General features: G+C 39.4%; 1 protein-coding gene across 4 annotated transcripts; it reads right to left on the bottom strand.

The window, feature by feature from the left end:
• Positions 1 to 436: 436 nt before the first annotated feature.
• LOC131709065 (myelin-associated glycoprotein-like) lies at positions 437 to 25,464 on the bottom strand. 4 transcript variants are annotated; one of them, XM_059010777.1, is made up of 11 exons: positions 25,231 to 25,464; positions 12,210 to 12,289; positions 11,285 to 11,650; positions 9,849 to 10,145; positions 8,967 to 9,224; positions 8,181 to 8,441; positions 7,152 to 7,442; positions 5,912 to 6,011; positions 5,246 to 5,339; positions 4,306 to 4,362; positions 437 to 2,655 (listed from the first exon to the last, which is right to left on the bottom strand). In XM_059010777.1, the coding sequence occupies exons 2-11, from the start codon at positions 12,256 to 12,258 to the stop codon at positions 2,488 to 2,490; spliced, it is 1,941 nt and encodes a 646-aa protein (XP_058866760.1). In that variant the 5' UTR covers positions 12,259 to 12,289; positions 25,231 to 25,464; the 3' UTR covers positions 437 to 2,487. The 4 variants fall into 4 exon arrangements, with proteins under 4 accessions (XP_058866760.1, XP_058866759.1, XP_058866761.1 ...); XM_059010776.1 differs by lacking the exon at positions 25,231 to 25,464 and adding an exon at positions 20,318 to 20,465; XM_059010778.1 differs by lacking the exon at positions 25,231 to 25,464 and adding an exon at positions 15,060 to 15,572.
• Positions 25,465 to 25,515: the final 51 nt, after the last annotated feature.

The raw sequence follows: 25,515 nt of genomic DNA, 5'->3' as shown, positions 1-25,515 counted from the left end.
AACATTTATGGATTTCCCACTGTGAGTAAACCACATGATATTAAGTGGGCAATGTGCATGCATTTTGACCACAGTGGAAAATATAAGCAGTAGCGTGAGCTTGTGTGTGTGTGTGTGTGTCTCCGTGTGGGTGTGGGTTGCTATTTCAAAACAAGAAAACTATCACATTTGATACCACATATTCATGATAAATTCACACATGCACTTACACAAGTTGCTAAGTTAACTTGGCCTTAGATGCAGAATGATGCAGCATGTGAAAGAAGATGACTTTCAATGCAGAATGTAATGTTGCAGTATTTGGAACTAATAAATGGCAAGGATTGTTAAAATTCAATCATAGTCTGGTCACATCATTATAGCGTATATACCTGTTGTTTGGCATACCTGCTTTATTGACAGTACTGTAAGCAACAAAAAAAACACGGAGACAAAGCACTGTGTAAAAGTGTTATTGACCAATACAATAACTCAATACATTCAGTTAATACATTATTGGTTTCTTATATACAAGTATTATAAACATATTCAGGAAAGTACAGTATGCAGATTGTGGGGAAATAGGCACGAAAGCACACATTTTGAATGCAAGATAAGAAAACCGGGGAAATTCGTTTCATTTCTAACCTATTAACAGAAAAAAAAGCTAAGAATGGGTACACTTTTCAAAACCCCACTTTTGCAGATCTTGTAATAAGAAATGAGAGTTATGAGTAAATGTGGATTCATTTTGAAGTTTTGATGTACTGTAGATAGACAGAATATTCTTGAATTTCTTTTATTTTTTTCCCCCACTTGCGTGGTAGAAATTTAAACCACATAACCTGGCTTAATCACCTCTTGTGGGACCACATTACCAACCTTCTGGTTGATGCATTTCTCATTTCTACCATTTCTCAGATTGCTGTGTTTCCCATATGTGACCTGATTGTGTGATTCTTTCATAGGTTTGGTGGTCTTGTGGTTAATGGGTTTAATACCAGAAGGTTCCAGGTTCCAATCCCAGCTCAGTTACTGACTCACTCTGTGTGACCTTGAGCAAGTCACTTGACCTCCTTGTGCTCCGTCCTTCGGATGAGATGCAAAACCGAGGTCCTACTGGAAGTGACTCTGCAACAGCAGTTGTGATGCATAGTTCACCCCTTAGACTCTGTAAGTCGTCTGGATAAAAGCGTCTGCTAAATGACTAATTAATAATAATTCCAAGAAACTAGGAATCAGAGTAACTGAGTAACATTTCCTCATACGAGATTCTGTTTCTTAAGCAAATAATTAAGACAGCTGTAGAGAACAGAACTCTATTTTAAATAACATATTGGCTTTTGGTCCCAAATAGACACTACAGCACATAAGAGAAATGTGGATACACTAGAAACGATGGGAACAATAGAGATAACATAATAATAATAATAATAATAATAATAATAATAATAATAATAATAATAATAATAATAATAATAATAATAATAATAATAATAAAGCAGCCCCTTCAATAAATAAATGCAAAATGTAACCTTTTCTCTGGAAGTCTTAAAACCAAAAAGACATATACAAATTTGACAATGCTGATAAACTGAGCGATCGGATTAGACTCTATATTAAATTCGCATTAAATGCAAGTGAATTCACACGGTCACGTACACATCATGTCCACTGACAATTACAAAAGAAACACAATCACACAATGCAGTATGTATACTGTCTTAGAAGGTTCACACATAATTCAAAACCTTAAACACTAAACAGGGTTAAAAGACGTCAGAAAGATTATATTAGATACAATCGTGTCAGTTCTAAACTTTCAACAACAAACAAAAAACAGGTTATTGGCGGTTACGACTTTGGTAACCGGACGCTAGTTTTAACACTGAGTGAATCGTGCAAGGTATTTACATATATTACTAGAGTAACTGGTATAGGCGCATAGTCACGTCTGGAGACGTTCAAGTCAGGACTGCTAGACTCTGGATAGGTGACGGTTTCTACCAGGTCTTTGAAATGTTTGTAGCTATCATTTTTAGGGGTAATTGCCCCCAATTTACAACAGAAGATAATATTGTAACAACGATATTTGACCAATTTTGAGTTTAACAATATGACATATTTGGCAGGACAAGCGAAGCTGGTTTGGGGGGTGGGGAAGGCATAGTTAATAAAAACCGTAAGCGAAGACGGCGCTATCCAAAACATATATTACTGTGCAACAGAAAGATTAAATAAAGGTTTTTAAATAAAGATGTCCTCAAAACAAACACCAGCCAATGCGTTTGCAGTTTCACCCGCGTACACTTCTGCGTTCGGACATTATCCTAGCAACCCGGCAACAAAAGATACAAAATAATAATAATAATAACAATTCTAAATGGGCAATTAATTCCAACTCTTGCTGTGTTATTCCAAGCTTCTGGAGGGAAGTCAGTGTTGGGGAAAGGGGAAAGGAGGGAGGGAAGGAAGCACATTGCTGCCGGATTACATGTACACAATCTGTCATTTGGTTTTTATCTCTGTATAGTCGCTGCCGTTGTCTGTTTGAGCCGAGGCTTCTGCAGCTTTCCTGCCGGAGGAGGAGAAGTCGAGGGAGGCGTAGTTCACGTCATCATGGCGCTGGTCTGATTCAGAGAGGCCGCCGATATTCTGGTAGTCACTCTCATCACCCTGCAACAATACAAGGGTATTGTCTTTTTGTTATTATTAATAATATTAGGAATAACGTGTGCAACCCGACTGTATATAACAAGGCAGCTGTTCAGTCAGGTTTTTGAGGGCTTGGACATTTACCTGCGTTTCCAAAAATTGCAGTCTTTATAAGTGTAGTTTATTCGTTAATATCAATAGGTGCGAACGATGTGATGAATTTGTTTGGTTTGTCAAATTTGTACTTTTGCAGCTTTTTCTTCAAATTATTATTATTATTATTATTATTATTATTATTATTATTATTATTATTATTTGTCTGCCCGTACATAAATAAGAAGGTTTATGCCTGCATCAGAGTTGCGAGTCGTGCAGTTTTGTGGTGGAGTTATATATATATACCAAGAAAAAAATCAATTTCCATCCCCATCCGATGTGACTGTCCTCATTAACCCTGCCTAAAATCTCATCTCACACACTGTGTGTCTCACTACACGTGTCCAAAGGGCTTCCATTAAAGCACAGACGATTATCTCAAAACACAACCACAAAACTCCTGAAACCACAACACTGAGGAAACCACCAGTGCTTGAAGTTACTGCGTTTTTTTGTTTTTTTTTGATAGAATGCATGGCCATAAAAAATGCAAACTCAGAAAGTTAATGTTAAGATGCAGATACTTACCAAATAACATTGACATAATACAATACAAAAAAAAAAATTCTAAGGGTCTCCTGACTTCAATTAGTTTATTAATTTTAATAAATGGTAGCCAGATAGTTATCTGCCTTGTCTGTGCTGCTTTTGTTGAAAAAAAACAGTCAAAACCATTGTGGATTACAGAAGACACCATATAGCAGGTCAGTTTCAGAGGGAATTATATTTCATTATATTAGCGTTTGAGAACAAAATGGTCCAAACAGTTATATTCCTCATATGCAATAAGTAACAAGTATGGCTGCAAATGAACTATCAGTATGATAAAGAGGATGACCGGGGGTTCATTTGTAACCAAAAAGGTCCCAGATCTCATAATTTAGGAACAGGGATAGCATTTGAGTTTCTAGTCCTAATGTCATGATGTCAATCTCCCGTATATGTTCCAAGTTCTCATCTGCTGGTGGATCAGGGTTCCCTGCCTCATTGCTGGTGTAGGTAGCCCCATGCCCACCTTTGCCAAGCTGTGTTTTAACATTATCTTCAGGGTCTAACAAGCAGTGGGACGAGTAACCTGATGAACAGGAGCGACGACACTGTTGCTGATAAGAGCTCTCGTCTTTAGTTTCTTTTTTTTTTTAAGTTTTGCAGTTGTAGCGGATCTGGGATCTGCTGCGATCCGGCACAAATGTAACCCCTGACCATGACACGGAGCAACAGAACGTACAGAATAATATAGAACAAGAAACAGCACTGAAATGGTTCATCACAATCCGATAAGCCATTCTTTCTAATAATGATTGGATTCTGTTCTACAAAAGCACCCTGCAAACCAAAAAAACAAAAAGCTGGCGAATGGTTATGTCTGGTATTTAATACTGAATGGAAAACCATGTTGAACTGGTGAGTTTGGGTTCCAAAATATCTGAAGGGATAAATGAGGCTGGTTGTGTTGGAAGGTGAAATGGGACATTCGATGATTCTAAATTAGTGAGTCACTTTAAATTGCCTTACCATGTATGGCTCTTCCAGGATCGAATTAAACTTTGTGCCCAAAAGTTCTGTCTTAATCTGTTACAGAGTTAAAACAAAGACAACAGTACAGTCCAGGGGTATACGAAATAAGGAATCAATGCTTGTGGTGCATTGTGCTCTTGCAGTGCATTCTGGGAGCTGTAGTTTCTTCACTTGCATGGATAGATATACCAGTGGTTGCAGGGCAGGTAAAGAAAACTACATGTGCAGAAAATATCTGGGCGAAATGAGGCCTGGTTGTTTTAATAATGGGACTGAATGTCATTGAGCAAGTATGAGATTGCAACGCAATACAAAAACAAGCCCTAGATAAATGAGACTTGTCAGCTGGTCAGTGTTAGTTTATAGTTTTTTCTAAATGTTTATAAACCTTACTTACTAACTATTCAATCAATTATTCCATCAAGAATATATCATTTTAAACACTGGTTCTTTTTCTAAAAGACAGGTAGTTTGAAAAATAGGTAACGCTTTACATTAAGTGTCTCTAATTAGTGTGTAGTTACACAGTAGTTACATTACGCATAATTACAATGTTATTATGCATAATTAGAATGTACTTCATGTGTGAATCTTTTTGCACATTATATGTAAGTGCACAGTTGTATCAGAAAAGGATTAAGGTTATATCATGCAAAAAATGTACACATGAAGTAACTATGCATAATAACATTGTAATTAAGTGTATGTACACATGCATTTACTACAGTAATTAGAGACACTGAATGCAAAGTGTTACCCAGTATACTAAGTGACTGTACTATACACAGCAAGTGAAAGTAACTTATTATTGGCCTCTTGAGTCCATTGTATGTGTGTTAAGCTTTAAGCTTGGATAAGTCCTATAAGTCAACCAAACCACCTCTGATTCAACGTCAGCATGTTCTGTTTCTGTAAGTCCGATTGGCACAGTACTCACCACTTTCTTCCTTAGATTATGCTTGACGGAGCTGTAGAGCATTGGAGGGTTTTCCGGTTGCTGGGAAAAGCTAGCGCTGCCTGTAACGTTCTCCCTAGAAAGGAAAGAAGAGGCTTTGGAAAGTGTTGGAACCAATGCTATACATCACGTCCTTGTAATACTCAACCACAACCACTGGGGCAGACGCAGAACTGTAGATTAAAATGTATTGGCAATCATACGAAAGAACATGCAATGTGTAACTCTCAGTGCTGCTAAGTGAAAGTAAAACAGAGACTGATGCTTACGAATCCAATGTAAAAATCACGCTCCATTTTCTACTTTTTTTATGATGATTAATTAATAATTTAACAGACGCTTTTATCCAAAAGCGACTTACAGAGACTTGGGGGTGAACTATGCATCATCAACAACTGCTGCTGCTGCAGAGTCACTTACGATAGGCCCTTGGTTTTACATCTCATCCGAAGGACTTTCACCTGAAGACCTTGAAATCATGTGATTAATTCTTGTTTAGTTAGTCCGAGAAAAGGTATCCCCTCTTCTTAGTCTAATATTTCAGCAATAATTCAAAGTCTTAGTTTGTGTGCTTCTCAGTTCTGCAAGTTAATTAAATACAAGAGTAAACACTTTGAAAATATTCCCCACAGTCTATAGGCTACTTACTTCTGGTTACTGTGACTGATATAGCGCACAGCCGCGATGATGAAAGCGATAACAACCACGCCTCCTATGGCGCCGATAACCACGGCCAAAATGAACTTTTCTGAAAGGAAAAGAAAACTTAAATAGTATCTCTGTACAAACGCAGTGTGTGTCACAGTCCATTCCCTTAACCCTTCAGGCACACAAGGCATTGAGCACTTGATGTTCAAATGGTTTCTTCGTTAAAATAGATTTGAGATCGCGAGTATCGTGAGGAGGAAACTGACCACTTTGATGGCCAGTTCCAGCCTGTTTGTAAATTTGAAACTCTGTGGGACTAACCCTTGTACTTTAAATGGTTTAATCAATATTCAATTCCACTGCAGCAAAAGATAGAATTGGTGATACTAAACATTAAAACACTCCCCTCCCAACGAAAGCTGATACTGAGAAATAAACGCAGGGCAACAAGGGAGTTCTTCATGTTATCCCGAGTAAAAGCGATATGAAAATAAATATATTATGCAATTCTTTCCAATTCTTCACCCTTCAGCCAATGGAAGTATGTTATGTTTATGACGCTAATGTCCACAGGGACACCCTTGGAAACCTGGTTGTATTTTTGAAAGGAGAATCCGCCCATTAATCAAATACGATCAGAACTGATCTATACCCCTTTCATCTATGCCCCCTTATCGTTTGGTTTGGTTTGGTCCCCCTCCTCCCCTGCCTCCACCTTGCAGCGTGCCTTGTCTAGGGTGAAGGTGGCCCCAGGTGCCACTTGTCCTGCCCGCTGGCATTAGACATTCATTTAATTTATATCATTTTATTTCATTCATCATAGTTTTGCCAGCTAACACGCTCCAATGGGCAAAGCCATGGGCCATATTCAAATAACAACATCATCATTTACGGCCATGTTTATCTTGTCAATTGAATAAATTGCTGATTTAATCTATTGGTGGATGTCTCCTTTGTGAAATGTTGTTTCGCCTTCAATCCTGATTGCTATCGTTTTTTTTTTTTTTTATCCCTCTACACTACAACAGGTGTCTCAGCCTCCAGTCCTTGAGAGCCCCTGCAGGGTCTTCTGGTTTTCATTCCAACGTAAGCTCTCAATTTAATTGATCTAACTGTTTATTCAATTGGACGTGTTTGATGCTTTTCAAGGTTTTTCTGACAGCTCCCTCCAAGAGCTGAGTTTGACCCTCCTGCCCTACGATACCACCCGTGCATAACGACAGATCCAAGAAGCACATACTTTCCTGTTGCAGTTCCAGCTTGACAGTCTCTGTCCCATACATGTTGGAGATGGTGCACAAGACGTGGAGCCCCGAGGAAGGCTTCTCCTTCAGCTTGATCATGCTGGTGGTCATGTAGCCGTCCGTGTGGGAGTAGTAATTGAACTGGCTCTCCGTCTCGTTGATTGTGATGTTGAGGTCAGGGAGGTGGAACTGGATCGCTGGCTCAGGGTTCGCTGATGCTATACACTCGCACTGAATGCCATCTCGGATCAGCGTGCATTTGGACTCGGGCAGAAATACAGGCGCATCTGTCAAACAGAAAACTGTTTTGTTAGTGCTGAAGGGGCATTTAGTGCCCTTTTCATCCCACTCAGTCCACTTCTTTCCTAAATATCCCCGTTCTTGGTAGCTAATCATCCTCAAATCTCAGAGCTGTCTCACAAGGGAATTGGTACCCAATATCGTTGAACATCTTAGCGAGCAAACAGGCGCTTTCACTGCCAACTTTATCCCAATCAAACCCCTTCCTCTCTCTCTCTATATGAATGCAGTGGTAACCCAAAATACTATCAGTGTATTACCAATGCAGAAAGATTTTTGCAATGGAGGCTGACTTGTATCATATTGAATGCCACCATTGCAAAAAAAAACATGAATACAATTATATAATTATTATATATGGGGCAGCAGTGTGGAGTAGTGGTTAGGACTCAGGACTCTTGAGCGGAGGGTTGTTGTTTCAATCCCAGGTGGGGGACACTGCTGCTGTACCCTTGAGCAAGGTACTTTACCTAGATTGCTCCAGTAAAAAACCCAACTGTATAAATGGGTAACTGTATGTAAAAAATAATGTGATAACTTGTAACAATTGTAAGTCGCCCTGGATAAGGGCGTCTGCTAAGAAATAAATAATATATTAACACAATTATATCAATTAATATACTTATATATACAACTATATAATTTTCCTATTTAGGTTTGAGAGGTGAAACGGTAGCCGCATCAGTCCGGGGATGAGGTGAGGTGAGCCAATGAGGTGCGCTCACATTCAACAGTGATGTTGACAGAGCTGCTGGCTCTGCCATGCTCGTTCTCAGCCAGGCAGCGGTACTCCCCGTCCCCCTCATAGGAGATGTTGGGGATCTCCAGTATACTCAAGTCTGACGCCACTATGTTGCTGATGAGGGCCCCGTCTTTGAACCACGTCAGGGTGGGCACCGGATTGCCTTCCGTGCTGCAGTGCAGAACGACGGAGCTGCCTTCCAGGACTGTGAGGGAGGAGTTCACAGAGGGTTCACGCGGAGGGACTGAGGAGACAAGAACGCATTCAGATTCAGGCTTTTATTTCAGCTGGGCTGTAGCCAATCGGAAGCCGACTGCATCATTTACATTAATAGGAAACAGAAATCTTATTGAATTTTTTTTAATTACGCTCGGAACTCCCAGGATTTCAATATGCCTTCCCTGGGACACTAAAAGATTTTTAATCTTATCCCGTTTTTAATCTTATACTTCCACATCCGTGTAGATTATATAGCAACAGCGCAGAATCCGGCACTGTAAATTGAGCACAAGTCAGATAAATCCAGATACAAGACTATGGCAATAGACGCACAATATTAATTGGTTGTCAGTACTATAGTAGTAATATTATCAATGTTACTTATTGGATGACTATAGGATTTCTAAACACTTTTAACAACCGTCCGTTCACATCTCCCAGTTGTAACCCAAAAACTATCTGCTGCCCAGACACGTAGGTTCTGTCCAGGAGTATTGACGGCACCTAGAAATGTAATGCAATGTCAATGGTGGGTCATGGGGATTCTCACATTTGACAGCGAGGTAAAAGGATTGGTTCCTGCTCCCATAGTCATTGTCTGCAATGCAGGTGTAGAGCCCCTCCTGGCTTGGCTGTATCTCCATCAGCACCAGGGTGGAGTTCTGGCCCGTCTCTTCCCACACCAAGGTGTCCTCCTGAAGCCAGGTGATCCGCGGTGGTGGGTTACTGTCCACCGTACAGGACAGGTAGACAGTGCTGCCTTCCATCACCTCCAGGGACTGATTCACTTCAACCTCCCGGGGGGCGTCTGACACAAAAAAACACATGAATACAGCTCGCTGACCTGCCCATAGCGAGACCCCCAAGTTATTTCATAGCATCTCTCAATATCAGATTATAGCAGCGCTGTTTCTGAAAGGGCTGACTTCTATTTGAATGATCTAAATAGCAGAATATCCAAATACAGCATCCTATTCATTTGCAGTTATTTTTTTCTAATGTCTTTTTTTTTTATTAATCGCATCCAAAAAAGAATTTTCTAAACCACCCTGTGAGCTAAATACTAACCTTAACTAACCATTTACACAAAATGAACAACTAGCGAGCAAATACTCACTAATAAAAAAAGGTGGCTCTTAAAATATTGGGTAACACTTCACATTAAGTCTAATTACTGTGTATTTACATAGTAGTTACTTAGTAAATACATGGGTACTTACACAACTACAATGTTATTATGTGTAGTTACAATGTACTTAATGTGTACATCTTTTTGCATGATATAACCCTACCCTCACCCTAACCTTAACCTTTTCTGATACAATTGTGTACTTACATATATATTGTGTAGAAAGATGTACTCTCTGTAACTACTATGTAAATACACTTAATGTCACGTCTTTGCGAATGACATGTGAACAGAAATACTTACATTTGACGTCTAAGGAGATGAGTCTTTCGTAGGACAGCGAGGTGTTGGGATAGTGGACTTTGCAGCCCAGGATCTTTCCATTGTGGAAGTAGGAGGGGGTGAAGCGCAGTACAGCGGCCATGACGGCTGTGTTGCTGTCCTCCACGTAGTCACTGGAGATTTCAGGATTCTCCAGCCCCTCAATGTTAAACCACTTCATCTCGGGGGTCATGTCGGGGCAGTTATCAGGAACATAGCAGGTGACATCCAGAGGTGAATCACTGACTACCTCCTCCGGCACGTTAATGATGGGCTGATCTGTAAGAGCCCAAGCAAAACATCACAACGGTTAGCAGCCACGCTTGTAGGATCTTTTATAGAAGGAACGCATTGGAAATCCATACCTAACAAATGTCAAGATTTAAATACCCTCGCCTTTAGTACCAATCAATGGCAGTTAGCTTCCACGTTGAGCGTTTTAAAAAGCAGATTGGAAATGAAAGTCCCTCTCATCTGGGCGCTGACATTTTCTATTGATTGTTACTCGATTGTAAAGGTGAGGGAAGGACAGGTTTTCTTGTTTTGAAATCAACACATTAACGAATGCATTGATTTAATACCTGACGATTTTTAAATACTTCTTTAAGGCAATTCCGAGTATCAGCGCGTCCCTACTTGCAATGAAAACTTTTCTTTAATAAAACTTTTTTCTTTTGGAACAATAACGGTTAAATATGTATTGTCAATGAAAGTTATCGAAAAAGTCAATGAAGCGTTTAAATAACTGTATTCGAATGCGCAAATGTATTAGAACACCCCATTGCTTCTGTAGTTTTGATTTGTTGTGCAGATGAAATCAAACCACTGGAACGGAAAATCTTGGATAGGCAAATTATTGATTGTCTAATTTAATTGATGACTTTAATAGGCCACGTGTGAAATTAATTTAAATTAGTAAGAGAAAAGGAGCACGTAGCCATAAATGCATGAATGCACATAAGCACACTGTATGTGTCAGCCCTATACTCTTATCTAGTCCTATTCACAAAGCCTTGTCACAAGTTATCTGAAACATATTTCATGCATACGGATCATAAGGATTTGCGCACCATAACGAGAACACACGGCACTTTCTGAAGTTAAAAACTACAGCGCTGTTTTATGTTTAATAGTAGTTTCTGAATGCAGTTTTTGTGATATAAGTTATATACCGTACAGGACAAATGGTAAAGTACAGGAGGCTTTTTAGTAGTCATTTAAGATGCCTGATTAAAGCACAGAGTTGTCTAACATTTTCACACACGCGTGCCTATTGTTTCTATATCACTGATTACTGATTACTGAAAATTGAAATTCTCACACCATGAGGTTTTCATGCAGGTAGGGATATTTATCACATGACAGATCTTGAGGTGTGCACACCACTGTATGTGTACATTTAAAAAAAAACATTGTACCCAAAACTTTGACTTCTGAGAAATCGGGGTAGGTGTAGACGTTGGAGCTGCCCAGGTCGGCTCTGAAATAATATTTCCCGCTGTGCTCCATCCCGATGTTACTGATCTGCAGGGTGCAGTTGCGTAGCTTCAACTCGCCCAGCAGCTTGGTGCGACCCTTGAAGCTCTCGTGAACGATCTCTGTCCTGGATTTGAACACCACGGGCGGGTACAGCTCTGGGTAGGGCTGCCCAAAGTACCAGATGCCATGGACCCCGTAGGGCCGGACGCTGGAGGGGTACATGAAGGTGCAGGGGATGACAACGCAGGAGTTCCTCATTGTGGAAATATCCTTCGGCATCCATACTGTCCACTGCGCTAAAGAACCTGGAACACAGTAATATATAGATATGATACACACTCTGCAAACCCTCAAGCTTAAACAGAGCATACTGTAGCACAGGGGTACCCAATCAGGGGGTCAATTATAATTCTAATTGTGGCATTTGTAATTAATTGCAATTACAACGGCCCACAGTAGAAACACCCTTTTTTACAGTCAGCAGTGGAAAGTGGGTATAACAATATCTATGCAAAACAAGGACGAACGCACATAAGCATACTGAATGTGACAGCCCAATACTCTTATCTAGTCCTATTCGCAAAGCCTTTTTTTATGAATATTAGAAATCATGCATAAGGATCATAAGGATTTTTATGTTTAATAGTAGTTTGTGATTGCAATCTTTGTTTTTTTGTGATATAAGTTATTATAACAGACAGTCATTTTGCACAGCCTGAAACGACAAAACTAGCTCAGCTTTGCCCAACCACACTCAATGATACCTCTCATGACAATAAGACACCCTACACACAACGTATTAACTTATAAAATACAGTTTGAAATGCCCTTGTTCTGTTCAAAGCACATGGGAAAATGATGTACCTTTTAAGATTACTAATAAAACAGGAAGGATGAACTCTAAGCTCCACATGGTCTTCTGAGATGATCTGCCACACTCACGTCTGTAAAAAATCAAGACAGGAGACAGACTGGGTACCATTCAAATATCAGGAAAGAAGAACAATAGTATGAATAGGAAGACTTTCTAGACTTAGACCTCAGGCGAAGCTCATACAGCAGCGTGCACATTTATTAGAACAACTCAAGATTTGTCATTTATAAACTGGCATGCTGGGTGAGAGAATTCTAGTTTTCGGTCAGTAATTGGTGACATACAAACAATAGGCACTCGTGGGTGAAAATGTTAGACCACTTTGTGCTTTTAATTAGGCATCTTAAACAACTTCTGAAAAGTCTCATGCGTTTTACAATTTGCAGCTCTGTGGAGTAGTGGTTAAGGCTCTGGACTCCTGACCAGAGGGTCGTGGGTTCAATCACAGGTGGGGGGACACTGCTGCTGTACCCTTGAGCAAGGTACTTTACCTAGATTGCTCCAGTAAAAACCCAACTGTATAAATGGGTAATTTTATGTAAAAATAATGTGTAAAAAAATAATGTAATTATATGTAAAAAATAATGTGATATCTTGTAACAATTGTAAGTCACCCTGGATAAGGGTATCGCTAAGAAATAAATAATAATAATAAAGTCATCAGTTAAATTAGACAATCACTGATTTGCATATTTTTGACAATGTTTCCAGATTTTCAGTTCCAGTGGTTTGATTTCATATGTATAAGTCAAAACAACAGAAGCAATGGGGCGCTCTGATAAATTTGCACATTACTGTAGTCCTGTCGCAACAAAATTTGATGGAATTATAGTTTTGCCTAGTGCGATGTCCTTTATCATCACTAGGGGGAGCTCTACTTCAAGAATATCAGGGAGAGACAGGGAGAGAAACAGCCATATATATGTGACCAAAACGGGTCGAGAACTGGAACATAAGTTTACTGCTGTCTTACTTCTAGCTGTAAAAACCCACCATCATAGATTTACAACAATGACATTCATTTAAAAGTGCTTTGCCCCGTGCATGATGTTAATGCACAAGGTTGTGTTAAAAATCAACCCTTATAATAGTATGCCAAAAAGGGTGACACTAGTTTATTAGGAGTTCTCCAATGATTTGGCAAAAATAAGCATTAAAACACAGATAAAGGCAGCCCCAGTCACCACCCCCAGCCTCTGAATGATCCGAGATGCCCAGTCGCTTCACCAGAGTTCCCAGTTGCTGCCCGTTGTAACAAGTCATAGCCCTTAGGTCCCAAGTCGTGGCGCTGAGAGAGCAACAGATCCAACACCTGTTGCCGCTGGCCCAGAAGGAGCCAATCAAGACTCCTCCATCACAGCCTGTGACGGGGAACTCTGTGTGTAACAGGGCGGAGGCTGGCCTCGAACCAGCGACCCTGCGCACTGCAAGCGAGCTTCTTAACCACAATGCAAAAGAGTCGGGCTCGTTTTAGAGCTTGTAACCTCATCTCATCTCACCAACAGGGTACAGGACAGAATCCGGGACGGCAGCGGATCACACAACACTTTTCTTTATATACTTTTTTTTTTTATTATTACATTCAAGCTAACAAAAACGAACAACATGACATTCAACTGTGCAATAACTTAAAAAAAAAAAAAAAATATTAAGTAAACAGAAAAGTTTAAGATAATAATTAGTTTAAAACACGACATCAAGTTTATTTAAATCTTACTTATTTCCGTTCAGAGATCAAGGACTGGGCTATAAAAAAAATGCCTTTTTGCAGAGATCCACCTAAACGATAAGACAGCGTATGATCTTGTACTGTGACGGGAGAAAACGAGGAAGCTTGCAGCAGGTACAGTATATGTTACTAAATTAAGACTGCAACGACCGTGTTCTACAAGACGAACAGCATGAAGACTTGCTTGAATGCTTCACACCGCGGTTCTGCACTGTGCTGTGCGATTTCCACTCGCTTTGGTCAATGCTGCGGTTTCCTGTTAATCAAAGCTTCGGAAAAAAAGACTCAGTAAAAACCACAAGCTGGAAAGTGAATGAGCGAGCGCTGAGCAATGATAAAGAAAAACAAAGTGGCAGGCAGATTGAATCTGTAAACGGTTAGTGCAGGTGCAAGACTCTTATAGAACTCAGAACTATGTATTTGCATTTGTGCCTGCAGAATGATTCTTCCAAATTTGCTCCAAAAATGCTTAAGATGTCTGCTCCTCCTCAGATCCGGTACCTTTTACAGTACCTATACAGTTTGCAAACCGTATGGAAAGGAAAAGAATACAAATTGTTGCAATAAATAACTCTACTACCATAATTTTTAGAATATAATGTGCATGACTGAACAGTCTTGAGTTGCATCCCTTGTACAGAGTATTGTGTCCCTCTTACATAACACACACCTCATCTATGCTACCTAAGCAACCCCCCATAGTAAAATATCTACAACACTATAATCTGAGTATAGTGTGAAACTTGTATATAACACACAAACTGTATACATCGAACAGAACTTCTCCTTAAATGTTGGTAAATATTTTACACAGATACAGTCGCACTGGTGCTAATATTGAACCATAGCATTGTGATGGATTCCCAGCAGTGTGTACTGAGTGTTCATTCCACTGTGATACAATTGGTAAGTCCAGAAAAACGGACAATGTTCACTCCGCCAACCCCCTACCGTTATAACAGTCCTAGCTACTGTTGTGCAACTGTTGTCCCCTATCACACTGCTTTGCCATTGTAGAACCACTGAAGAGGGTAAGGACATATACTTTGTCTTGCCAGTGTAGCAATACAATTCCGATCACAAAAACAAAAAAGATTAAGAAAAGACTTGCCTCTTGTTTTTAAAGCCTTCGCTCACTGAGTAAATCCACTTCTTGTTTTCAGACGGCTCCTCTTAAAAACCCAAGGAAATCCCCACATCCCCCTTGCTTGCCTCGGATAGTCAAGTCGAGCCAGCTTGGGGAGCAGAGGGAGGCACAGAGCTAGCAGCTGCTCCTGTTGATCTGGTGGGCAGGTTTTAATATTCATCCAACATTTCTTAGGAGGCCTTCGAATCCCACATCGAACATTCCTCTCTTTTGTCACTCCTCGTTTCTCTTTGAACAGTCCTGCCTCTGTCCGCGCTGAGGTTCTGTCGAGGCATGGGCTACACGTGCGGATCGCAGTTCTCTGAATCTTGCTTTGACTTTTGAGGACCAGTTACTGAGAGATCGTTTGGCGATGCACTGCTGTTACAGACGCAGAGAACCTTTTGCAACCTTCAGAGGATGCTCATTTTAATTCCTTTGTTTGCTGACCTTCCAGAGGTCACAATGAATAGGCAGTTTGTACAAAATGATGCAGCCAGAATACTTACACCTACTAAGTCTACCGGTTCAATTGCCCCAGTTTTAAGGTCTGTACATTGGCTTCCATTAAAGCATTGTAGAATATAAAACCTGGCTATTCAAGGTTTTGGCCCTGCCTATTTGTCTGAGTTATTATTATTATTTGTTTATTTAGCAGACACCTTTATCCAAGGCGACTTACAGAGACTAGGGTGTGTGAACTATGCATCAGCTGCAGAGTCACTTACAACTACGTCTCACCCGAAAGACAGAGCACAAGGAGGTGAAGTGACTTGCTCAGGGTTACACAATGAGTCAGTGGCTGAGGTGGGATTTGAACCGGGGACCTCCTGGTTACAAGCCCGTTTCTTTAACCACTGGACCACACAGCCTCCTATGTTGGAGGCCAAGGCTAGAAATGTTGATGAAGACGACAGCAACAGCGCATCAACTACGATCGTAGACACAAACGCAAACTTCCACCGACACACACAGACGCGGAAATAAAGTAAAGCATTCTGACAAGATGGAGAAAGACACCTTGTGGAAACACTTCTAGACATGTGCTAAATGCATTACCTGTTATATATGTTACTCAAAGTTCAGTATACAAATCAAATGTGAATTCTTATAATAATTCTTGTTAAATAAATATTTTAGTGGCCTTCGGGTAGATTTAGGGCTACGCCACTTACTCTGAGATCTGTCAATAATTGTCTTTTGGTAATGTTAAGACCTTGATTAAAAACATAAGGTGGGCCGGCATTTAGTTCACAACCTCCTTCACTTAATGAACACACTTCAAGGTTCTTAGAGTTATTGGGATTTGATTGAGATCTGAACCCCATTTTATCCTTGCACCAAAGTATTTTTCTAATCAGTAATTTATCTGATTTTAAAACGCTTAATATTGTAATAGAACTATATTATCAATGGCACAGTGTCGCAGCTGGACAGCGAATTTTCGGTTTCGAATTGACTCACAAGATTTCTTTGTCAACTGGAATCCAATCCAAGGGTTAACTCAAGCAAACAAGCATCAAATTATTGAATCAGGCGATTCTCTGATTAGACAATGGAGGCTGGGCAAAAACAGCCATTGGCTGACACTATAACAGGGCTGGCTTGGGATCTTCATACCAGCAATTGCAGATACTTACGCAGGCTGTCAGGGAAAACACATAGCAAGGGATTTTATAAAGGGATTTTAGTGACACAGCATGCCATACCCACACAAGGTTCATCTTAGAAAATGTGTTTGTTGCATAGTTCCTTCTTTTGCATGTACAGTGTATTCTTAATGTGGACCTTGGGGCCAAAGCATTTTGTCAGCATAAAAGGGATATTTTATATCCTCTTATTTTTTTTAGAATATTTGATTGTTCTCTTTCATTTTCATCTGTTTCCGATCATTGTTCATCACCATAAACACTGTAACTTTTTTTTTTAACCACTGCGTCTGCTTCTGAAAAGACTCCTAAAAGCTACATTTCTGTCCCCTCATACCTCTCTGTGCTTTACAATGCTTCCCTTTGCTTTACCAGACCTCTCTGTGCTTTACAATGCTTCCCTGTGCTTTACCAGACCTCTCTGTGCTTTACAATGCTTCCCTATGCTTTACCAGACCTCTCTGTGCTTTACAATGCTTCCCTATGCTTTACCAGACCTCTCTGTGCTTTACAATGCTTCCCTATGCTTTACCATGCTTTGACTATGCTTGATTACACTTTGCTATGATTTTTACTCAGGTGTATTACACACTTTTCTGTGCTTTTACTATGGGGAGACTTTTATAAGGGTATAACTCGACTGAATCATTTTTGGTGCCACTAAATCCTTTTAACTGGTTTGATCTGTTCTGTTGTGTTTGTGTGGCCGGCCAGTGTATATTTGTATTCCATACAAGTGACTCAGAAAGATGCTGGAACATTGTATTTATACAACACTTGACCCTTTATCCTACATCGTACTATGAAGCACGCACCATTACTCTGGGCTGCTGTCAAACAGACCCTACATTATCTGTATGGCGGCTGTAGGTGGGTCCTCTGAATTGTTTTCATGAATGGCTCACACTGGGACACTGGGCTGTATGTTGAGGCATGCATTTAGCATAACACCTACAGCAGCATTCTATACATGCAGGAGCATGGAACTCTGAAAGGTCAGTCCGGCTGCGTTGGACAGACCAATCTGTAGGTTGATAAAAATCACAATTTAGAATAAGGATGGTGGTTAGGTACTAAAAGTACATTATTCACATCATTACTGGTCTTTTGGTACTTAATTTTACTTACGTTATTTCAGTATATGCCCAACATATCTACAGCTATGGGCTTTGCATCGCTCTATAGAATTAACCAATGTTGCTTTATAAAGTCGAATGAAACCTGCTGAATAACGTTACGTTAACATATTGAATTACATAACGCTTTGTGGTTTTCAAAACTGACAAAAATCTAACATGAAATACTATTATGGCTTCCGGTAGACTTTTGTGATATAATTTTGTAGTTTCTTTGCTTAAATAAAATGTCTAAATTATGTTCATATGTTGTTTTTGTTTAAAATTATGGCTCACCCTGCACCCCACGCGGCCGTGTCTTTACCAGGTGAGGCATTCTGGGACACCCAGTGACCATGTATTTAAACCAGAATCTCACTGTAAGGTATTACAGTCAAACAGCAAAATCCTGAATAAAAACTAGAACTCTGGAGATGAACAACTATCTCCCTCGCTGGTCTAAAAACCTCAACACTGATTTTATCCACTCGGAAGACTGTTGTCTCCTTGTACACCTTGTAATTATCACTCAAATAACTAATAGGCCAAGTACGCAATACAGTCCACGAGTATCCTGCTACACAGGAAGTACATTTATAGTGTGGTGGGATAGATTGCTTTAGTCCGAGGAAAATGTAAGTCTGAGAAAAGGGACATATTAAAAAAAATGCTTCTAAAGTGTTTACCCCTTTAAAACTGAAAACCCTTGAAAAAGGACTACAGCCCTTATGTTGGCAAATACATGCCAGCCCAGCAGCCCTTCATTTCCTGGTAACCGGCTGACAGGGTTATTGCACACAGTTGAGTTTTTCTGTCAGGCACCAGATGGCACCCAGCAGGTTGCTCACAGTGTCCAATTCTTTCTCGTTCTCTTCCTCTCCGCCTGAGTCACTGTCAGCTGGGTCACGCTGAATTCACTGCACCAGCTCTTTCCTTCACAGTATTGTTGTTTGAACTGTGGAGAGCTTAAATGTGGTCAGAAAATTGGCAACGTGATCGCCAGCGTTGTTTCCACAACTACGCCATTTGTTGTAATAAACAAATGTGTTTCTGTTTGCACCGCAGACCCAGCAGTTCTGTAATCAAGCAGCTGCGCTGTTTTTAAATGTTGTTTTTTTATTATTATTATTATTTTATTTCGCTTGGGTTGACCATGAAGACGGCAAACGACCACGAACATCACATATCACAGACATAGCACCATCCAGTTACAAAACTGTAACTCTCTTGTAATGATCTGATTAGCAGGGTGTTTGTCGGAGTCAAAAGTGTGAATTATGAGTTATCAGAAGGACCAGGGGGGGTACTAAAGCTGCAATGGAAAGACTTTACAGAAGAAAGAACTGTTGAAGAATGATGAAATGACAGGTCAGGTTTAAAAATCCTTGTTTAAAGATTTTGTTAGACCAGAGGAATGAAGACTACACACCGTTTTCTCCGAAAACTGGTAATTATGCGCGTAAAATGTATTTTTCGTTCATGCTAATAATAACATGAATATATTGATGTGATTTCGATAGCTTGTAAGCAAACTAAAAACCATTCCAGAAACTATACTGAGAACTTTGAACACATTTCTACTTAAAAACACCCCTACATTATTTCCTGCCCATCTTCACCCAAATCAATCACAACTAAAAGCTACAAAATAAAACACATTGCCAATAGCAAGTCAAACCTGAGACCAGCAGAGGTTTTGAAACACAGGTCCCTAAATTGGGGTAACACTTTCCATGAAGTGTCTCTAATTACAGTGTAGTTACATAGTAGTTACATGTGTACTTACACATAAATACACGTTATGCATAGTTACAATGTAATTAATATCTAAGTCTTTTTGCATGCTGTAACCCTAACTCTAACTCTAACCCTAATCTTAATGCTAAGCCTAACCCTAACCCTTTTCAATTGTAAAAATAACCCTTCCTGGTTTCCTCCTAATGTCTCTCTGTCTCTCCCAATCACACTCGTTTAGATGTTCTGCTCTTCTTTGTTCCGCCTCTGAATTGTGTGTTGCTGCATTGCTGTTTTGCTATTGTATTGTTTGTTTTGAAATGTCCTCTTTAAGACTCTTTAAGACTATATATAAATATATATATAAGTTCTCATTAACTGTTGGCTTCTCAGAAATATTAATTGATACCATTCTTTCAAATAAATGATACAGCTTTGTGAATAGCAACTTATATTACTATCTTTTCTTCCTCATATTAAAACCCTTTTTTTCAAAATTAAAAAAAAAGTTTAATTAATTAAACAACCACAGTCATTTCATTTAAGGCAGTGTAAGTAAATAGTTTCTTTTTAGTTTTGTAACTTAAAAAACTTTTTTTTTTTTTTTTACTTTTACTTTCTGAAAAAAAAAAATCAGTAATGTACAATTTGGATTAAAAAGCATTGAAAGCTGTGATAATCAACCGAGAATATCATTTATATTAATATACATTTCATGGTACATTTCTAAAGTGCAAGAACTTACCCTACAGTTAAGGCCCTTGTGCTAATCGCTCCCCTTATTCTCCAGTCTCTTACCCTGCAGACAAATGTTTCCAGAGCTCATGTGTTGTATTTTTCGTATTGCTCAGTGGGTCTGTACCAGGACACATCACCCCCTGTATGGTAATGAGGCCAGATTGTACAGCCATTGTTTAAGAGCATCATTCATAAATTCCCGCGTTGTGACATCAGCACAATGAGAGCTCTGTTGTGCGAGCGAACGGCCTTCAAAGAAGACTTTTTTAGAATTAAAAAAAAGAAAGAAAGAACATCTCTTTCATGCATTTCCAAAATAATAATGTTTCTTTTTCTCTGTTCTTTTGTGAATTCTGGACTGTGAATAAATCTAGAGTCCTTTTGCAGTGTTCCCATGGTTATACTGTGCATATTTATAGTATACCGTGGTTTGGTGATTACGTATGCTTTATCATGCTTTCACTATGCTTTCTTACACTTTTCTTATATCTGTATAAGGATTGTGCAGCCAATGGCAAGCTGCCCTTTAGCTTGTGATAAATAGCCTGCAGCACTTCAAGTTTAGTTCTTGTGGTTTATGTAACTGACAGCACCCCTTGATGGAATTGTACTTCATTTCAGCTTGCCTGTTCTATTGAGTGTGTCGGTTTGTAAAGTGACTGCTGCTGTCTGTATATTCTACTTTGTTTTAATTGGCAGCTTTTTTCATTATATATATATATATATATATATATATATATATATATATATATATATATATATATATATATATATATATATATATAGTTATGGATGAAACGGTAACCATGAAATAACCACCAGTTATAAACTTTTTAAAAAGTGTCATTCTCCTTGGTTTGAAAGTAACTCAATAAATTAGTGAAATATTATGATGACAGCCTTCCAGGCCCAATTTAAACAAGGATGAGTTTGTTCTGAATCACTCTGAAAGGGGCTCAGTGCAATGGTATTTGGCAATCAACTGCAAGGTCTACAACAGACTTTATTTTAAGTAGGGCTTTCCAGTTTAAATGTTAGAACACAGATGGCCATGTAAGACCACGTCCCAGTCATTTGTGAAACAGTGGGATCCGATCCATTCGTATCTAAATGCTGCCTTCTGGTAACTTGTCAGTTTGCATCAGCGTGCATCGCATCAAATCACGGCTACGTCTTCCATGATGATCACTGCATCCCAGTTCTCCGCGAGAGTGCAATGCAGTCTTTTTTAAGCTTCGGTTCAGCCCCGCTCCGGCAGCCGTAGAGCCCATTCCCTCTTCCCCTCTCCCGCCCGCTCTCCTTCTCACACTTGATTTGCTCGTCTGTCGCTTCGAACTAAACTCCCGACCGCCATTATGGCTATTTATAGTTTAAAAACTGCTAATTAAAATGATACATGAGTGGGAATGTTACTTTTTTTTCTTTGTAAAAAATATAGAGTTTTATGCATGGTTAATTCACGGAAAGTGACATGTTTCCTTCACTATTATAGAGAGGGAGTTGTTTTAGTTTATTTTAGTCAGATGTGTGTTGTTATAGCGAGTGAGCACTGTGTGTATATATATATATATATATATATATATATATATATATATATATATATATATATATATATATGTTTAAATAATAATAGCTGATCTCATTTTTCTAAGCTGGCTTTTTGCACATTTAACATGTGTTGGTCAAATGGAAATAGAAAGAAAACAATTAACTGTTTATTGTATGTTTGTAAGTGTTCGGTGGTCACCTTTAATCATGCTGATAGTGCGTGAGAAACGTGATGAGAGGCAGCCACCGAATACTTAGAAACATACAATAAATACGCTCGATGATTGTTATTATATACTGTTATTATAACGGCTTCAGAGTTCCTACAGCGTCAATGAATTGAAAATCTGATAACCTAAAACAAAGGACACCTCCGACAAGAGAACACTCAGTCGCTCGGGGACAGACACACGTGCACTTACATACACACTTACATCATGCTTATTAAGAGAACAGCTGTGAGGACTGTACTTCCACAAGCTTGGAGAGATGCGCTATGGATCCATGTAAATCCTTTCTGCAGATAACAATAAGGGTGGGGAAGGGCTGTTGGGGGAATGAGCTGAACCAGATTATCTAATCTTGAAACAAGAGAAGCAGGGAATTGTTCTGCTTTTAGACAATTATGTATATGTACAAACTTGCTGGTATCTGCGCGGCTAACGCAGCGACAGGCTCCGATTGTACCATCAAGGGAACTCGGTGGCAGAAGACAATGGGGCTTGTGTGAAGATGACAAATTTGTCCGAGAGACATCATGCTCATTGTTTATAGGAACTAGCGTCTCACTCATACACTAGCTTTGGAAGCTTTTGTAAGTCCCAATTCGTTATTGTCTTTTGTTTCTGTTTATTGTATTTTATTTATTTATTTATTTTGTTATAACTTCCTTATTTGGGCTACTTCTTAGTCTGTTTTTGGTTTTTTTTTGGGGGGGGGAGGAGGGGCAGATCAGTTGACAGGTTATCCACATCCCAAACCCCTAACTGACACCTTTGCAGGCAGGCTCTCAGAGTAAGAGAAGCCGGGGATTACAAGGCCGAGCAGGCCAAACTTTCCTCTCTGAAGAAGGGGGTGGCCCCACAGCAGAGTAGAACATGGCTTGAGTGAAGTGTGCTTGTGTGGTGAATGCACTTGTTCATGCAGCTGTACTGTGATGTAACTGCTGCTGAACCACAAAATGACCTTCATTTAAACCATGAATACTGTAACAATCAACTCCAGTTACATGGTTTGAGATGTGGGGAATTTGCCAAGGACATTTTGTGTTCAAATCTATTCAGTGTGCTCATATTTCGCAACTTGCTCTTAAACTGACCCTCTCCCCAGTCTATTAGGATATCAGGCGGTTATAAAGTTATTTATTTGGTGTTTTATTCTGTGAGCCAGTTGGAATTCATGTGCGGACACTGTATCGTTGTTGTTATTAGGTACTAGAGCTATCATTTACTCTGTGGCTTACTGAACTCTTCCATATGGCTCTTTTGATTCAACCAAGAAGGGCTGGTTTCACAGCCCCAGATTAGCACTAAACCTGGACACCTAGTGCTAATCAGAGGCTGGGAAACCAGTCGAAAGTATCCCATTCAATGCTCTTAATCTGTTTTAAAAGGATGACTGGTAGTCTTGGTTAAATAAATTGACGCTGTAATTCACCAAGACACATGAGCACAAAAATAATTAAACTCTTATCTTTCAAAGTATCTTTCAAAGTATGGTTGAACCTTTTTTTTTTAAAAATGTCTTTGCTACAGCTGTTTAGTTTTAGTATATTGAGTCATTTATTTTTTTGGCGTATGGCTCTTTAAGAAGTCCCTGGTCATCTGCATGGCTTACCAAAAAAGCTCAGCAAAATCCGAAAGGTTATTTCACCTGTAAAGATACCCCCAGTGTCTTCAAATTAGAATTTCAAAGAGTGTGGGCTTCTACAAACCACAGCCTTGATGCAAAAATCACATAAACCACATCATCAGAGGACAGACACCTCTGAACCACTCGGCAATGAACTCTATTAACACACAGCCACCATGGTGTGCAGATGATGCAACAGGAAACACAGATTTACAATGCGGTATGGTGATTAAGATGTAGAAGTGTCTAGAACTAATGTGAGACAAACGGCTTACAAGACTGGGGTCTGGATTCATTCAAAATTACAGCGCCGCCATACCCATTATAAAGTATGGCACGCCATGTGGCACACCATAAACCTGGATTTTATTAAGGGCTCTTTAGCTCTCATTCAAGGCTGTTAATGGGTTGGAGTGCAGGAATAGTCGAGACTAATAGATTTTGTGTTACCGATATGGTGAACTCTCAGGTAGGGTTACCATATGACATACATTTGGAGAGTTTGGGACAGTTCAGGCTTATCAACTCACAGTCCTAATGCATTCTGGGAAGTGTAGTCCTGGTAGTAGGCACCAGAGACAGGTAAAATGTACCAGAATGCATTGGGGTGAGAGTTGAAAAGCCTGAACTGTCCCAAACTGTCCTGGTGTATATGGAGTTATATAATAACCCTACTCTCGGGTATACTGTGAAAACAATTGCTTCGCTGACCAATTATATTGATTTCTTATTATTGTTATTATTTTGCAATGCATACAGACCTCTCAGATATAAGCTAGGTGTCTAAAAAGTGAGATAAAGTGAGATGATGTTTAAAATTGTTAAGTAATTGTTATCAAAATGTGTTTCCAGTACCTTTTTGTCTGCAGTAAATATTGGTCATTGGATAGTTTCATTGTTTTTTGTTGTCCATCTAATTCTAGTTAATAGTCTACATGTCTGTGGAATTGGATGGAGGTGCTGTCCTGTGAAACTGATTTTATATATGGTCTGATTTACTGAAAATATTGTCTTTTGGCAAAGCGCCTTAAACACATTTGAGTCATGTGGTTCCTTGGCGAGTTGCTTAAAAGGATTGATGTTGAAGTATTGCTGTAGCGCGTGTTTCAGCATACAGGGACGTGTTAAATAAATTTACCTTGTACCGGAATTCCCTTCGGTCAAGATGTTTTTATTTAAATTGGCTATTGTTTTTTTTTGTTTGTTTTTTTAAAATTGTGTCTGTAGTTGCCCTTTCAAGACTTTGAAAAAGATAAATAAATCCATTACCAAGTAGCTACATTGATACAGTAGTGGTACAATTATACTGTAGTCATCGTGATATTTAAAACACATGGATGTTGATGTATGTTTTGTTGTTTAAAAGTACATTGACAGAAAGTGGGTTATTTCTAAAAACAAATTATATGAAAAAATAGTGGCAAAAAATATACTACGGTAGGCTACTGTACATTTCAATTCTAAAATACTAGGTTGTATTTGCAATACGTCAGCAAAAAAAAAGAAAAGCGATACTCTTACCTGTTGTCAGTGATCAGTGCCCCACGACCAAACCAGCAATAACAGCTACTCAGTAAATCTCTCTAGACATCTGCGCCTCACAGCTCCGAGATGAAAAAGAAAATGCGTTTGTCTCGAATTTCCCACTGTGCGCTCAAAGCACGCTCCCGCGGACTGGGCTGGTTTCAACTAGAAATAGCAGCCTCTATTTTTTTCCCCTCTCGGTGTCACTCGGAGCTCTCGTCATGCAGAACCATCCTTCTGTTAGAGGAATGTGGTATAGGTCCAGTCTTCAATCATTTTTTA

This window comes from Acipenser ruthenus, chromosome 41 (genome assembly GCF_902713425.1).
Source record: "Acipenser ruthenus chromosome 41, fAciRut3.2 maternal haplotype, whole genome shotgun sequence".
In the NCBI taxonomy this organism is placed as follows: Eukaryota; Metazoa; Chordata; class Actinopteri; order Acipenseriformes; family Acipenseridae; genus Acipenser; species Acipenser ruthenus.
The sequence above is the reverse complement of the archived record's forward strand: the minus strand, read 5'-3'. Positions and strand labels throughout refer to the sequence as shown.

Coding starts and splice junctions, on each gene's coding strand:
- LOC131709065 (XM_059010777.1), bottom strand. CDS start 12,258: ATGTGGAGCTTAGAGTTCATCCTTCCTGTTTTATTAGTAATCTTAAAA. Junction 4,363..5,245: donor ATAATCTAAGGAAGAAAGTG/GTGAGTACTGTG, acceptor ACTCTGTAACAG/ATTAAGACAGAACTTTTGGG. Junction 2,656..4,305: donor TCCTGGAAGAGCCATACATG/GTAAGGCAATTT, acceptor GTATTGTTGCAG/GGTGATGAGAGTGACTACCA.